The sequence below is a fragment of the Hirundo rustica genome, chromosome 21 (assembly GCF_015227805.2).
Source record: "Hirundo rustica isolate bHirRus1 chromosome 21, bHirRus1.pri.v3, whole genome shotgun sequence".
Classification (NCBI taxonomy): Eukaryota; Metazoa; Chordata; class Aves; order Passeriformes; family Hirundinidae; genus Hirundo; species Hirundo rustica.
This window is the reverse complement of record NC_053470.1, coordinates 9,042,219-9,058,187: the sequence shown is the minus strand read 5'-3', so window position 1 is coordinate 9,058,187 and position 15,969 is coordinate 9,042,219. Positions and strand designations below refer to the sequence as shown.

General features: G+C 44.9%; 1 protein-coding gene across 1 annotated transcript; it reads left to right on the top strand.

The window, feature by feature from the left end:
* Nucleotides 1–5,863: 5,863 nt before the first annotated feature.
* On the top strand, nt 5,864–14,693 carry SH2D1A (SH2 domain containing 1A). Its single transcript, XM_040084116.2, has 4 exons — nt 5,864–6,000; nt 11,461–11,524; nt 13,859–13,994; nt 14,346–14,693. The coding sequence occupies exons 1-4, from the start codon at nt 5,864–5,866 to the stop codon at nt 14,384–14,386; spliced, it is 378 nt and encodes a 125-aa protein (XP_039940050.1). The 3' UTR covers nt 14,387–14,693.
* Nucleotides 14,694–15,969: the final 1,276 nt, after the last annotated feature.

Genomic DNA, 15,969 nt, shown 5'->3' with positions numbered 1-15,969 from the left:
TTATCTCACTCACAAAGCATTCAAAACAACTCGCAGGTAAGCAGTGAGGCAACGCAGAGGAAATAATATTGTTAAAGTTCAGTGAAATGTCGTCATTTATGGTATCGTGGGCATTTACCTGTGCTCAGAAGACAAGTGTTGGTGAGTTTCGTTCATAAAGGTCCATAAGCTTTTGCATTCTCAGTTCTTCTCCACAGTGAGTTCTGATCAATGCCACCAAACACCTAATTTCCAGGTGATGAGAAAGTTTATTTTATCAAGTTCTCAGCACCATAGGGAAATCCTCACTCTGGCTGATGTGCACCTTGAGGACTGAATATTCTGTCGTAATGAGGTTTTTCCCTAGGCTATAAATTTAATTTAGAGGGGGCAAAAGCCTGGATCTGCAACCACCCTCTCAACTACTGTGTTCACCATTAAATCATGTCCTTAAGTGCCTTGTCTGCACATTTTTTGAGCACTTCCAGGGATGGTGACTCCACCACTTCCTTGGGCAAGTCTGTTCCAGTGCTTGGCCATCCTTTCCATGAAAAAGACTTTTCCTAATATCTAATTTAGGTCTGCCCTGGTGCAGCTTGAGGCCATTCCTCTCTCCTGTCACTTGTTACCTGGAAGAAGAGACTGACCTCTCCTCACCCTCCTTTTGGGGAGCTGTGGGGAGCGAGGGCCCCTCCTTTACTCCAGCCTAAACACAGGTTGGCCTTTCTCAAAATGAATAACGTGTGTGCCCCAGAATATAAAGCTGGAATCCACGCCTACATCCATACTCAATTTATTATAGCCAGCTTCCTCTCCTGCCCCCTTTTACCCAAGCAACACACATAGAGTATGATGACTAACACGGAGGATGTATAAATACATGCTTATCTGTGAATTTTAAGCCACAACTTCTTTGTATTCTCCTTCTGCATCGGTGCCTAGAACCTTGTAGCTAATTACACATTTGCTAATTGTAGCCTGCTTTTCTCAGCCTCTTTCATTTCAGCTCAAAAAGGAAACGTGATAATGGTGACTCTGCAGATATTCTAAAATAACCAATGTTTTTCTGAATCTCAGCATTATTTTCTTAGGTGAATAGCAAATCTCTCTCTGCAGATACTATTCCATACGTTTCTGAATATTTTTTCAGATTACACTAAAAATGAAAGTGACATGAAACAGTGAAAATCATATTTAAAGTTAGCTGTGTTTTAATGTGGTGTTTTACCATTTAGATATTTTGTCAAAAACCTTACAAAAGCTGATTTTGAAGGTGCTTTTTCAGTACTTCTACAGGGATGGCATTTCTGGTAACGCTGTTGTATCAGCAAAACTACCAATGCCACTATTTTGCTTTTTTGTCTTGCTTTATAGCCCTTTATACAAGGGCTTCCTGTAACAGTTTGCAGTAGCATTAATTTCATAAAGGTCTTGAAGGTCATTCTTATTTTTAGTCAAATAACTATAACCAAGAATTTTAATGATGCTCTTGCATTAGTGTTATAATATTCAGAATTATAAAATTCAACAATGTATGAAAATGTCATTGCTAGGGATGAATGAAGCAGCTCATCTGAAAATGAAAATCAGCCCAAATCTTTCAGAAGCTGTTAAAAAAACTTCAGGTAATTTAATTTTCTCTCTCCCTACTGCCACTTTTCAAGTACTTCTGTAAGTTCCGGCACCTGAAATATCATCATAATTGATTTTTCTAGACAAAGGAAGTGATTACAGCTAATTATCTAAACTTAAGTACAGCATTTGGTACTGTGCCATGTGGGAAAATATTACCTAAAAGGGGAGATAAAGACAGAAATCCAAAAGTGAGTAAGAATGTGAGGGAAAGAGGAGATCAGTACTGAGGGAAGGTAGTGAGGCTTCTCAAATATCAGTCTTGGGCCTAGTAATGTTTAACATTTTTAATTAATGATGATCCCATTAAAAAAATAAGAGTATGCTAATGGAATTTACCAGTGGCATAAGGGAGGGAGGCACTGCCACTGCAGAGATGAATAACGCTCTCACTTAGGGAGAACTGAGTGACCTTGAGAATAGGATAAATTAGATAAAATTCAGAAGGATTTGACTGCCAGTTCATGCATCTGGGTTTTGTTAATCAGGTTTCTACTCTACTATACCTGCATGCTCATAGGCAAGAAAACACAAAGGAAGGGAAAACTCAGACCATGCAAATCTGGGTATTTTCACCAGGGTAATGAAACACCTGTAATGGTGTATGTGGCAAGTGTTAGAAATCAGCCAGGACAGTGCACACTATTCACAAAATATTCGCTTCAGTTTTGGGAAACTGTGGAAAAAGATGATTAGAATGACCATGGGAAGGGGAGAGCCTGCAGTGCAGAGGAATTTAGCAAAATGAATGCTGAAGGAGGCCACTATAAATACCACATGGGCATAAGCTCTAGGAAGAGAAAACATCTATTTAAACTGAAGGACAACATTGGCACAAGAAAAAATGAGCATAAATTGGTCATGAATAAATTTAGGATAGGAATTGGAAGCCTGTTTCCAAACAACAGAATAGCAATGTTCTGCAATTGCTTTCCAGTGAGAACAGTGGAAACAGCAAATCCCAAGCTACTTTTAAGATGGACTTGAATGAGTTTCTGAGAGGTATTGTATGATGTGTTTGGCTAAGAAAGCAGAGAAGTAGACTTGATGACCCAAGAGGTCTGTGCAGTCCTATCTGTCTAAACCTGTTTTTCATGACCAAATATTTCAGAGCACTTTTAAGTACTTCCTTTCCTTCATGTATTTTTAAGCACGTACTGCAGGGATTGCTAGCTGGACTGATTTAGGAAAGGCACGAAACAGTGGTGTCCAAAACATGCAGAATACTCTCCAAACAAAACAAGACAAATGTGCAGTGTCCTACAGGGCAGTGTTCGGGTGCTTAAAGAAATCCCCACTTTTTGTGGAAGGTGATGAGGACATAATCCCAGCAGGGGAGGCACCCCTTTGAGCCTCAGTACTCTCTCATTTCCCTTTGCTCCCAAGCCTGCTGCTCTGTTTTGCCTTCTCAGCCCCATGGCACAGATGCAGCAGTGTGAGATAGGATAGCAAACAAAGCTTTAGATCCACGATGAAAGGGATGAAATCTGGACAAGTCGGTGTGAGTCTGACTGGGTGCAAACTGCGGTGAGAGTGGTTTGTCTGGGGCATTCCTTCAGCCTCCAGGTGTGGTACAGAGCTGTGTTAGCATGCCATGGTTTCTCTTCCTCAGCCCAGGAAGCTCCTGTGTCCTCTAGTTTTCTTTATCATGCTTGGTGCTGTTACAAGCTGGTTTTTACAGTCATTAGAAAAGCCCCAGCCCGAATTAAGGTGCAAATGAGACCATGTGCCAAAATCAGTAGTAGGGATTTTATTTAACTGTAAATATGAGAGAGAGAGGGGGAGAGAGAGAAAGGAAGAGAAAGAAATAGAAGAGAGGTGGGGTGGGGGGTGCAGGGGAAGCCAGAAAGAGAGTGACAGAGACAGAATAAAGAAAATGTCAGCACTCCCTGGATCCCAGCGATGATCTGTTGATCCTCTCCAGCTGGCCTTGGTGCTGAGGGTCCCCCAAAAAGCCCAGACCCAATGGAATAGTACAGACTCAGGCCAGGTGGGGATGCCAGGTACCTGTCCCCAGGAGGAGCAGTCTGGCAGTCCCTTGCTGCAGATCCTGGGTCTGGGGCATCACTTTTCCTCACTGCAATGCTGTGGTGCAAGGGGTTGAGATTCAGTAGCTGGAGTTTTATAGATTTCTTAACCAGACATGGGAAGTTGTGTGTTTACAGCTGCTTTACAGTAATAGATGCTTCTTCATCCAGGTGCTGGAGAATGCAGGTTGGCTGGGTAATGTGTGACTGCACATTAGGAGAGGATCTCACAGTGAAAAGTTTTATGATTTTCTTTAGTTGAAATCTGATGAGTGGGACAATGAAATCCGCAGAATTAAATGATTCTGGCTGGTTTTCCTCTTGAGCTAATTACACACATTCTTTCTCTGAAGTCAGCTATTAATATTGAAAATAGGTTAAGAAATTGGAAAGTTGAATGAAATCCCCAAGAGCACAGGTAGTTTGGAAAATGAGAAGAAATAGGCAGCAGCTTTACAGCTTGTTACCATCCACATTAATCAGATTTGCAGTAGGCAGCAGCTACTTTATGTGCAAATACTTTAACAACTGGTTTAAAAAACCAAGCAGGATGTCTGAGTCCCCAGGTTCATGTAAAGGGGGTAATGAAGACCTGTATAATGAGATAGAAAGGCCATAAACTCGGTGGTGGGAGTTTTCAGTCTCTCTTCAGCTGAGGTTTCTGCAGCTTTCTCAGCCTCCCAGTGCCAGCCAGGGGTGCAGTCACCAGTCACCTGCCAGGGTCTCCCTGTCGGGAAAGAGGCACTCAGCCTTCAAACTTTGCCATCAGTGACTTTGTGCAGTGCCCCAGGCACGAGCTACCGTATGACTCTCGGGTCAGAACTGCCCATCCCTCAAAAGGAAAAGCTAAAGCTAGCTGGAAAAAAATATTTTGAAGACAAAACCATATTGAATATCAAAATGTAAAGGCATGCACTCTGAAATGGTTGAGAGAAAACCCTTTGGTTGGTTGGAACTTAAAAAGAGCAGCCATTATTTTTTGTATTTTAAAATTTCATTTCTGTTCCTGTACTGTGTGTATCTTAAAAGCTATTTTTTCACCTATCCTTAACTTCAACAAGGACACGGCATCTGCGAGCGCCTGGATGGGATTATTTCATTCTGCCCCATCCTGCTGGTAAACTCAATTTGAAAGCAATCAGTCATCAGCACAACCCCTACTTATTGCTATATTTTACTGACTTCTGGCTCACACACACAGCTGTGGGCACGTGGCTCTTCGAGGGAGGCTGGCAGCCCCATGCCAGGGATGAATTTGGCCCTGAGCTTGCTGCAGCCTCATGGAGCTGACCTGGCGGCCACAACTGCAGGGGAACATGCTCACTTTTTCCATGGGTGGAAATGTCTGTGGGGGTATGAAGCACACTGACAGCTTGTTTGCAAACAGACCCGCACGAGCACGTGGGAGCATCCAGTGGACAAATATGCTGAGAAAACGTTTTCAGCCACAGCAGGTGGAGAGAAATGGCTCTTTCAGACATGGTTCTGGGTTTTGGATGCCAGCTCATGCCCCACATGAAGGCGGCAGTGGCACCGATGGCATCCAGGGAGATCTGAGGGGTCTCCTTCCGTGTGCCGAGGCTGTTGCCTGGCTCCAGGTAAGAGTAATTACCATCCCGACATTAACTGCGATTAAACAGCACCAAAGGATTTGAAAACAGCCCCTGAGGAGGTGAATCAGCTGGGGCTGGTGTCTGTGGGCACTGGAGAAGCTGCTGTGGAGCAGGGGCTGTGCTGGCACCTGCAGCCTGAGGTGAGTGGTCTGGGACAGTGACAGTGAGCTCAGCTGGCTTCCTCTAGCCTCATCCCTGGGGGTTTTAAAAACGAGAGCTTAAAAAACAATCCCTGCTTGGCATAAGGATCCCCTTGGGTTAACACCAGAAGAGAGAGGTGCCTGGCACGGCAGTGCCCTGCTCCTGCCCTCCCTGGCCGTGGTGTTCCTCACAGTGCTGAGCAGGGCCGCACGGCTGAGGGGGTGAGATGACACCCTGCCGGAGAGCTGTGACGGTGCCAGGATGTTAGAGCCTACGTAAAAGGAAAACAGAAAGGGGCAAAGGAAAAAAAAACCCACAGAAGTTCTGTGTTCGTTCCTCACTCTTCCCTCAGTGCTGTCTCACCCCGTGCGAGGCTGCAGAGGTGTGAACACATCCTGTTTACATCTGGAGCCACAGGAGGCTGCGGGAGCACACGCTCGGGGACACAGCTGCAGCGGGACCGGCCCTGGCATGGACACGGTGCCCGTCTACCACGGGGCCATCACCCGAGAGGCGGGGGAGAAGCTGCTGCTGGCCGCGGGCACGGATGGCAGCTACCTGCTGAGGGACAGCGAGAGCATCCCGGGGGTCTACTGCCTCTGTGTGCTGTGAGTGTAGCGAGTGTGTGTGCTGTGAGTGCGGGATGGCGCGGGATGGGAGCGAGGGGCTGGCAAGGGCCGGGAGTGAGGGCAAGGCCGGGAGTGAGGGCAAGGGCCGGGAGTGAGGGCAAGGCCGGGAGTGAGGGGCTGGCAAGGGCCGGGAGTGAGGGGCTGGCAAGGGCTGGGAGTGAGGGCAAGGCCGGGAGTGAGGGGCTGGCAAGGGCTGGGAGTGAGGGGCTGGCAAGGGCCGGGAGTGAGGGGCTGGCAAGGGCTGGGAGTGAGGGCAAGGCCGGGAGTGAGGGGCTGGCAAGGGCCGGGAGTGAGGGGCTGGCAAGGGCCGGGAGTGAGGGCAAGGCCGGGAGTGAGGGGCTGGCAAGGGCCGGGAGTGAGGGGCTGGCAAGGGCCGGGAGTGAGGGCAAGGCCGGGAGTGAGGGCAAGGGCCGGGAGTGAGGGGCTGGCAAGGACCGGGAGTGAGGGGCTGGCAAGGGCTGGGAGTGAGGACAAGGCTGGGAGTGAGGGGATGGCAAGGGCTGGGAGTGAGGACAAGGCTGGGAGTGAGGGGCTGGCAAGGGCTGGGAGTGAGGACAAGGCTGGGAGTGAGGGGCTCGCAAGGGCTACTCGGGTGGCAACTGATTTCCAGCATTCCCCTTCACCATACGCCGTGTCCTCACAATAACATATGTTCTAATGTTACCATGTGCTAACGTAAGTGAGACTTTTGGCTCCTTCACGTGGACTTTAGACAGAGGGGTGCAATAAGTGGTGTGGGGTCCCTGACAAAGAAAAGAGGGACTGGTTTTGCCTTGCAGAGCCCACACTTCCTACAGGCAAAAAACCATAAAGAGAGAGGATCAGCAAGGTGCCATGCAGAAATGGCAGGCTCAGGATGGTTTGTATTCTCTCTTTGTGCTGGTTAACTCCCTTGCTTTCTGCCTGTGCTCCTCTACTGTGCTCACGGGTGTGCTCAGCAGCATCCCCAGGGACCCTGTCACCAGGAAAGGTAACAGAGCGCTGCCATCCAGAACGTGCCTTTGTTCAGGGTGCTCTCAGTCCCACAGGCTGCGAGCCTTGGAGCAAACTGCCTGTAATGCACATAAAATCCCGATGGTAACAAACTAGCTGATAGTGTTTCTTCAAACAGGGAGTGATCTGATGGGATCATCTGTCAGAGAGGGGTCAAAGGGTTCTGGGGGAGCTGGGGGACTTTATATTCATAGGACTTCATTTTAATGAGGAAACTTAATTACCCTACTGATGGCAAAATTCTTGGAAGTCCGGATGATGCTGTACCACTATTGCACCAGAAGAACAAAGATGATACTTACACCGTACTTCAGTAGGAGAAGGAGCACTAGAGAAAAACCCTTTTAGGTCCAGCATGAAAGTAGCTAACAGAGGGAACTCAGGTACCTGGCAAAAAAACACAAGAGGAAGAAGGGTCCAAGTTAGGTTCCCCCCTAACCCCTTGAATACGTTTCTGACAATATGTAATTAAGCTCTGGGTGAGCATCATCATCTTCTGTTATAGACCAGTAAATGGAGACGTGCTAGGTTATAGACCATCCAAAAATACACAATCCTCTTCTCAGGGAACATCTTTGTGGCAGAGGATGTATTTTTTCTTCTCTCATGAAATCAAGTGAACTGAGTTAGGTGCTCCTGCTAACAAATACCTTAACAGCAAGCTGAAAAAATGGGAAATAAGAAGCATCTTGAGTTAAATGAAAATGGAATGGACATAGCAAGGGTAAGGAGTGCTATGATTCCTGTGATGGGAATAGGCAATAAAAGCAGAATCTCTTTTAAAAAACTATCAGAGGAAATGGGGATATATCACCCTTGCACTCAAAAGCCATTCAGTGCAGGTGAAACACTAAGGCATTAGAGAAAGGGTCAGGAGGAATGTCACTATGCTGAATAAGATAGAGAATACTAGAATTAGTCCACCATCAGTCTAAATCAGGATGTAGGTACATAGCAAGGTCTTTCAGCTGTACACAATCAGTTGGGATTTTTTACATATTAGTAGTAATTTACGCCCTTTGAAAGAAATTTCATGGATGAAATAAAATATGGAAGATGAAAATAGGAAGAAATTAGAGCATTTCTAACTGTGAAGCTCTGCAATCTTTGGAGGAAAAGATACTTCAGTAAGAAAAAGACTGAATTTCTTCCAGATATTATGACCCATTCATGTCTTCATAATATGTTGCATTCAAACATACGTATGATAAACAAAAGGGTTAAAAAAAAAAGGCAAAAAGAAATTAATGCTGAATGTTATGCAGGCTTCTTGCAGAACATAGATCCTTAATAGTTATTCTATAAAGGAAGTTTTCAATAGCACCTTGAATAAGTCCAGATAAAATTTAAATGAAAAATGTTATGATGAGTATGAACTGAAAGGTGGCTGAAGAAGGGTAGAATTAAGGCTTGGTTCCAATACTTATTATTAAATTCAAATAATTACCTAGGAAATAGCAGATATGGTAAACAGCATATCACACAATAACTGTGGAGACACTTTTCATATGAGGAAAGGATCCCACACTGAATAGCAATGACAGTTTGAAGAAATGTGGGCTATAAACTGGAGAAGTGCTTTGACAGGCAGAGTTTGCCAAAGCAGAGCGCTTTAGTGGAGAGACTGGAGGAGCAGGAAAGGAAGGTATGAGAGATGGGGATGTGTATTCAGTGGAGAATGCTAAGCCTGGCTTTGGCAAAAGAAGCCAATGGACATAACCTGCCCAAATTCCAGTCTGAACACCATGGGCAGAGATGGAACAGGTGACAAACGTGCATGGAGCTCTGGTAAAAACTCAGGGAAATGAGCAGTTGCCGTATTCACTCTGTGAGAAAAGGAAATTAAAGAAAGAGTAAGTACTTCTCTGCTTTTTTAAATATTTCATTCTAAATAAATCATGAAATTATTAGGAATAACAATGTTATTCAGCAATTTACATTTTGGTTCAGAATCCATGCTGGAGTTCACTATAGGAATATATATAGAGGTATGAAGATCAGACAAAAGATGAATTTACTAGAAGTAATGAAGTAATCTTTGAAACATGAGAAGTCTGTCTGGTCAGGCATTAGATATACTGCAATAAGGATCAGAGATAAACAAAATACTTTGCATGTTTCCAATGAAAATTTCTACCAGGAGTGCATCGGTTTTACACTTCCAGCAGTCTTTCTATTGCCCTTAGAAAACAAAAAGAGAAAAATAGTCCAGTTTGCCAAAATCAAGACACGTTCAGTCTTTCTTCTTTCCACTCTCCCTCCACTTCCCTGGGGAAGTAAAACAAAGCAAAACAAACATAAAGCCCTGCAGCTTCCCAGTTCTAACCCTTCTTAGGGTTCCTTTTTACATCACAGGGAAATTACAAGGCACAGTTCTGACGAAGAGAAAGCAAATATTAATCAAAAGATCAATTAAGCATGTATTTGGATGACAGTGATATCATGTGCTTGAATTCACGTTAGTGGCTGCTCTGCACTTCCAGCTCCAGGTACCGCAATTGTCAAACCCTGTGATTTCACTGCATTGCTTATACTCAAAGACTGTCTCCTTTTCCCAAGAAACTGCATAAATTTGTAATGCCACTATCACCGCCACATCCTCCCCCTCGAGCACCTCCAAAAGGCCCAGACATACTTTGTCAGGCTTTGAGCCTCTTAAGGCACACAATAAGGACTGCAGTGTTTATGGTTGGGCTCATTCACCTTCTGCTTTTCCAATTAAAAAGTGGAGCCCTGACCTTTAAAAAGGAGAAGAGTCAAAGACTTCATGAATCCCTTGTGACTGATGCTGATTTTACAGGGTAAGCATAAAGGAGATCGGTAGTAGCATAAAACCTGACCTATAGAGGTGGGTAACTGCAGCAGGCAAGGCCCTCTTGGAGCATTCATCTAGAAAACTCTGCTTTCTCTCTTCTTTGTTTCTCCTGAGCTACTGATTTATCTCCCTTGAATGCCACTTTCCACTTTCTGAAACTGGGATGTGCAAATGGTGTGCCTGAAAGCCTTCACAGAGACAATGAATATTTTCTTGGTGTGACTGCAGCAAAGCACAAAGGGCCCACTTTCCAAAATATTTTAAGACCACGATTAAACTATGCCTGGAAGAGTAGGGAGGTTTGATTTGCAATTGTGTGCTCCAGGGCTCTTGCAAACAGAGGTGCTGCTTTTGGATTTTGGCAAAGATTTTAATACCAGATGCTCCTGGGTCTTCATTGTATGAATATCATTATTGAATTGATAATATATACTTTAAGGATGTTGTTAATATGTCAACAGAGGTACACAATCTTCTCCTGGAAATTTTTGGTGTTGCACTGAAAAGCAAGATTTTTGCTGTTCCTGAAAACTGGTCTAGAAGAAATGCATATGCTTTATAAAACATACACGTCTTACCCATAAACAAGTTAGACAGTACACACAGTACACCAGGGGTTTAATATCAAACCTGATTGTTCCAGGGAGCTTTCTTTACTGGTCTGGTTTCCTCTTTGCTCAATACCCCATTTGACATTTTTAGCACACTCAGAAATCCCCTGTGCTCACAGCTCCTAATGAAGTCAATGGGGGACACGGGACGCACTAATGGTGACTGCTGTGAGGAGCAGCCTCTTAAAGCCTGCCTGAGAAATGTATAAATAAAATGCCTGAGAGTGCCACAAGCCCCTCGCTCCTTTACAGATATATGTGCACGCAGGCAGAAACAAGCACCTCATGCCTGGATTTGCAAAGATAAAGCACTTGTAGTTTGGGTTTTAAAATTCATATCCCTGAAAATACTGAGAATGTTAGTAGTTGTTTCAGAGCTTTAAGTAAGACAAACACGATGTGCTTGTCAAACTGTATGTTCAGATGATTTGTTCGAAACCAGCCGCTCGTGTACTGTGCTGCATTAAATTTGTGGAGAATAATCAAAAGCTAAAATTGAAAGCTGTTTAGAGCTCTTGAAGCAACAGTAATGGCAACAGGGATAGGCTGCAGTCCTATCACATTTTACGTGTGCTATTTTTTCTGTCACTGTAAGCACGGTGCACAAGTTCAAGGCAACGTGCTGAAACTTTCTGATGCGGCAGATGCATCAGCTGTACTCTAACACAGGATCACAGGCCAGCTTCAGCTTAGCATTTCCTTTCTTTCCTGCATATTATTTCTCATAGAAATGGCAGAAAAATTGGATTTTTTATAACACTGCACGTAATAAGCATCATAATTTAAAATGTAATTTGAAACAAAAGGAGAAGCCCCTCAATCCAATGTTGCTGGTGCAAATATCACACAGGCTACACCATGGTCTTGTTCTTAAACTATGTTGTGAAGTGAAATTCCAAGGTAAGGTCAGGTTGTAAAAGGTCAGTGTAGTTCTTGTGAAAACTGTCAGGAGAAATGAATACTAATGCCTGTGTATTTTGTTTTGTTTTGTTTTATTTTGTTTTGTTTTGTCCCCCACAGGCATCAGGGTTATGTTTATACCTACAGAGTGTCCAAGACAGAAGCTGGATCCTGGAGTGCTGAGGTGTGTATTTCTCCTTTTCCTTCTGAAAATTTCTGCATCCTGTTTGATATAGATTATAGATTTAATGAAATACTTTCAAATTATTCATGTTTCTGCCTAGTCTGATTTTCATTGATGGTAATTGATCACAAGTGCATCCATCAGTAAGATGTCTTTGTGCCACTTCTGACAGTCTAGAACTCATAAATTAATTCCCTGCTTCATTTCAGCCATTGCATAATGCAATGGTGCATCATTTTGCATCATTTTAAATGGCAAAAATATTGTGGTTTTATAATTTGACAAGCACAATCTGTTTCCTTCTATCCTATGTACCATCAATGTCAGTATATTAAAGAAATAATTTTCAATGTACAGTGTTTTAATTCATTAATAAAGATTAATTCATCATTAGTGCAAAATATATAGGGTAGCCAAAACTTGATACAAAATACATTTTCCCCCATCTGACAAGAAACTGGTAATTTGGGTGCAGAAAAACATTACTAGTAATACAGACAACATTTAGGTTGATGAAATTGGGATGTTAGTCTCTATTTATTTTAGGATTTTTTTTTCCTTTGGATGTACTCTGTGTATTAATTCCTAATTAGCTTTCTGTTTGTATGCTAATGATCACATTTCAAATATTATATGATTTCTAGACAGGCATAGTTTCTTGGCCATTGCTATATTAGAAGTTATTCTGCAAGACAAAACTGATTCTTGGAGTTACCCTGAACATATCAGGGGGTGGAAGTGACTGACATTACCGTGGAATAAGTAATTATCCATGTGACCCTTGGGAGCAGTGCCCAGTAATTCTTTCTATAAGACATCAGGGGGCTGATGTAAGCGTTAGGATTTGTGGTGCGCAAGAGAGAAGTTTTCCAGGACAGGTTGAGTGTGACAGTGCACCCATCATGCCAGGGCAAGCACTGGCATCTCCTAAACGATTCCAAGATTCCAGGGACCTCCACCTGTGGAGGGAAATTCCCTGACTGAGGCTGCAGCCTGCTTTAGTCCCAGGTGACATCAGCATCTGCAGTGAGGTTTTTCTGGTGTTTTACAGACCTGCTACAGTGTCTGGCCTGTGACCTCCACTGATGCTCTGTGTGTGGCTTTTGGGCTTTCCCTGGCTGTATTTTAGGCAAACCTGACCTGAGTTTCACAGCACAGGTGTGCTGGAGGCTCAGGCTTCTCTGTACATCCTCTGCAGGAGAGGTCCTGGCTGCAGATCCATGGTAGCAACCTCTCCCTTAGGGAACAGAAACCTTTAAGTAAATGTTGCTAAGACCATGCTGGCCTCAGCTGGTCCAAGTCCAGGTCCAGCTCATCCCCACAGAGTGTGCCTCCAAAGCCAAAACAACTCCAGATGCAGCTGGTCCTTTCCTGGTTCTGCTTCTTTCCCTGTGGCTGGTCAGTCTCTGAGCAAGATCACGTCACACCCATCTTTCAGGGATAAGGCAGGGAATTTAAAACAGAGCTGGTGAAATCCCAGCCAGTGTGAAGACTGGCCGGTGTCAGGGAGGCTGGATGTAGCTCACAGCTGCTGGGTGAGAGCAGTGACCCTTGAGTGGGGTTGTGCTGGCAGGACCCATGCTTGTCCTCCCTTGACTTTGGTGGAGTCGTTATGAGAACGGCCTGAAGGATTTAACACAAACATTGGATTTTTGATTAAAAGCACACATGGTTTCATTCCATGCTGTTTGAAAAGTTGCTAATATAGAGAGCTAGAAAGACTCCCACTTTTAATAAATAGGTAACATTTGGCTGCTTTGTACAAGAAGCAGACAGGAATACTCAATGGACACATAAGCCAGCACTGAATACTCCAGGAAGGGTTTGCAAAGAGAGGCTGTGTCCTTGCTGGAATTCAGTGGTGTGAGCACTCTATCCTGGTAAAGCCCAGGTGGCTCTCTAGGTTTTCTCACTGGTGTTTCTAGGATGGAACTGTCTTACTGACACAGGCTAGGAAGTGATCAGTAAGGAGGTTGAATCACTGGCTGCACTAAGTCAGGGTCAGAAAGAGCAAAGGTCACTTGTAAGTCTGCTTAATTAGTATGACAGGTGAGTGTGGGTAATTAGTGTGGGTTTCTCTTGTAGCAATTAAGAAATTGTCCCTCTTCCAACTTTCTGAGGCTGTGCTGCTGGAAGCTGCTCAGTGTAGGAAGGCTGGGATGCCCCAGGGAAAACGCAGAGCAGTGCAGCTCATTGACTCCCCTCGAACTGGCACATCAGGGGCTCACATCCATGGCTGGCTCCTTCCCTGGAGCTGTGTGTGTTTCTGAGGACAGCGCCTGTGTGCCAGCGCAGCGTTCAGCCCCCTGCTCACCTCTTCCCCCTGGTTTGCAGACAGCACCCGGGGTCCAGCGCAGGCACTTTCGGAGAGTGCACAACCTCATTTCGGCCTTCCAGAAACCCAACCAAGGCATTGTGACACCCCTGCAGAACCCCGTTGTCAACCACGTGAAAGCCAGCTGCTCCCCAGGTACTGGTCGGGGGAGGAAACCTCTGCTGCAGCTGAGCAGAGCCCTCCACGGTGGTGGGAATAGAGGTCTTAGACTTATTTATATCCTTGACCTGAACTCTAGCCAGCAGAGTGACATTGCCAAAAATGTGCCCTAACTTTGCTGCTGTGTGATTTGAAATGCTGTCACTCAGGTGCTCATTACAGACAGTGCCTGTCGATGTGATAAGAAAATGGATTTTGAATAGGTATTGCTGAGTGCTACAGCAGCGATTGCTGCTTTCCCTCACCCCCGTGGAGGCGTGAGCCCTCTGCATTGTCCATCTTCTCGCAGTGTTCATCTGTTCACATATTTGTGATTATTTCTCTTAGGGAGGAATGAAGGCTATGACTTCCACCTGCAGCCATCATGAGGATGCCTCCCCAAGTGTGACATAACCACATCTTCCAGCATCTCCTCTAAACCATGCTTTAAAACAGAATGATTTATATGATAGTAAATACAACTCTGTGAGTTTTCTTGTAACATTTGCAGAAATGTGTATTTCTTAGAATTTATTGCTCAAGATGTAGAAGTTTCAGAATACTTTGAACTTAGGGTGGGATATTTTTTGGTTTTGTTCTGGTTTTTCTCAAGAGAGGATAAAAAAACATGAACTGCGAAATCCTTTATGTTCCACCCCCCGCCCCCCGGCTCTTGTCAAGGAAAAGTATTTTTCCCAGCAAGATCCGTTCTTAATTAATAATTAATTATTAGTTTTGCGTTGCTTAACTTTGGATCCTGCTTTGCTTTTGGCATTTATGCAGAATTGGGCAAGTCTCATAACCTTAGGAGAATTATTTACATTAAATTGTCCTTGCCTTGGCTGGGCGATGTGTTTGTCATTCATACAAAAGTTACAAAGATATTCCAGATGTGACACCATGAGGATTCCCACTAACCCATTTCCCATCAAACCAGTTGCTCTGCCTTCTAACAAAATCTGTAATTTTCACTGATAGCCAAGAGCTTAAGCAATGCACAGAATAACCAAGAGCCCCCAATGAAGTGGAAAGCCTCGTTCTTTGCTTTTAAGTGTTCTCCGTACTTGAAACAAGCCATCCTTGCATACAAGTTAAAAAAATAAATTATTTTTGCATGACAACTTCTCTTTTCCTCTCTGTGTGTTTCCATGCTGCTGCTGGGCTCCTGGAGGGGAGTTTTGAATCTACAGGACTGTCAGCTGTGCAGGCTTAGTGTGAGGCTGCTGGAGAACTCAGAGGACTCGGGCTGGAACGAGTGTGATGGCACTGTGCTAAAGGACTGGCAGACAGCAGGAAACACTTTTGAACAGACAGGGTGTCCTGTGGCCCCCGTGTTTGAGGGGATAGGGGCGTGTTTGAGGGGATAGGACTGTGTTTGAGGGGATAGGGCCGTGTTTGAGGGGATAGGCCTGTGTTTGAGGGGATAGGGCCGTGTTTGAGGGGATAGGGCCGTGTTTGAGGGGATAGGGCCGTGTTTGAGGGGATAGGGGTGTGTTTGAGGGGATAGGACTGTGTTTGAGGGGATAAGACTCTGTTTGAGGGGATAGGACCCCATGTTTGAGGGGATAGGACTGTGTTTGAGGGGATAGGACTGTGTTTGAGGGGATAGGGCCGTGTTTGAGGGGATAGGGGTGTGTTTGAGGGGATAGGGGTGTGTTTGAGGGGATAGGGGTGTGTTTGAGGGGATAGGACTGTGTTTGAGGGGATAGGACTGTGTTTGAGGGGATAGGGCTGTGTTTGAGGGGATAGGACTGTGTTTGAGGGGATAGGGCTGTGTTTGAGGGGATAGGACCCCGTGTTTGAGGGGATAGGGCTGTGTTTGAGGGGATAGGGCTGTGTTTGAGGGGATAGGACTGTGTTTGAGGGGATAGGACCCCGTGTTTGAGGGGATAGGGCCGTGTTTGAGGGGATAGGACCCCGTGTTTGAGGGGATAGGGCCGTGTTTGAGGGGATAGGACCCCGTGTTTGAGGG

Excerpts from the sequence above, each read along its gene's own strand:
- SH2D1A (XM_040084116.2), top strand. The coding sequence starts at position 5,864 with ATGGACACGGTGCCCGTCTACCACGGGGCCATCACCCGAGAGGCGGGG. Across the intron at positions 6,001-11,460 it reads GTCTACTGCCTCTGTGTGCT|GCATCAGGGTTATGTTTATA; the intron begins GTGAGTGTAGCG and ends TGTCCCCCACAG. Across the intron at positions 13,995-14,345 it reads GAAAGCCAGCTGCTCCCCAG|GGAGGAATGAAGGCTATGAC; the intron begins GTACTGGTCGGG and ends TATTTCTCTTAG.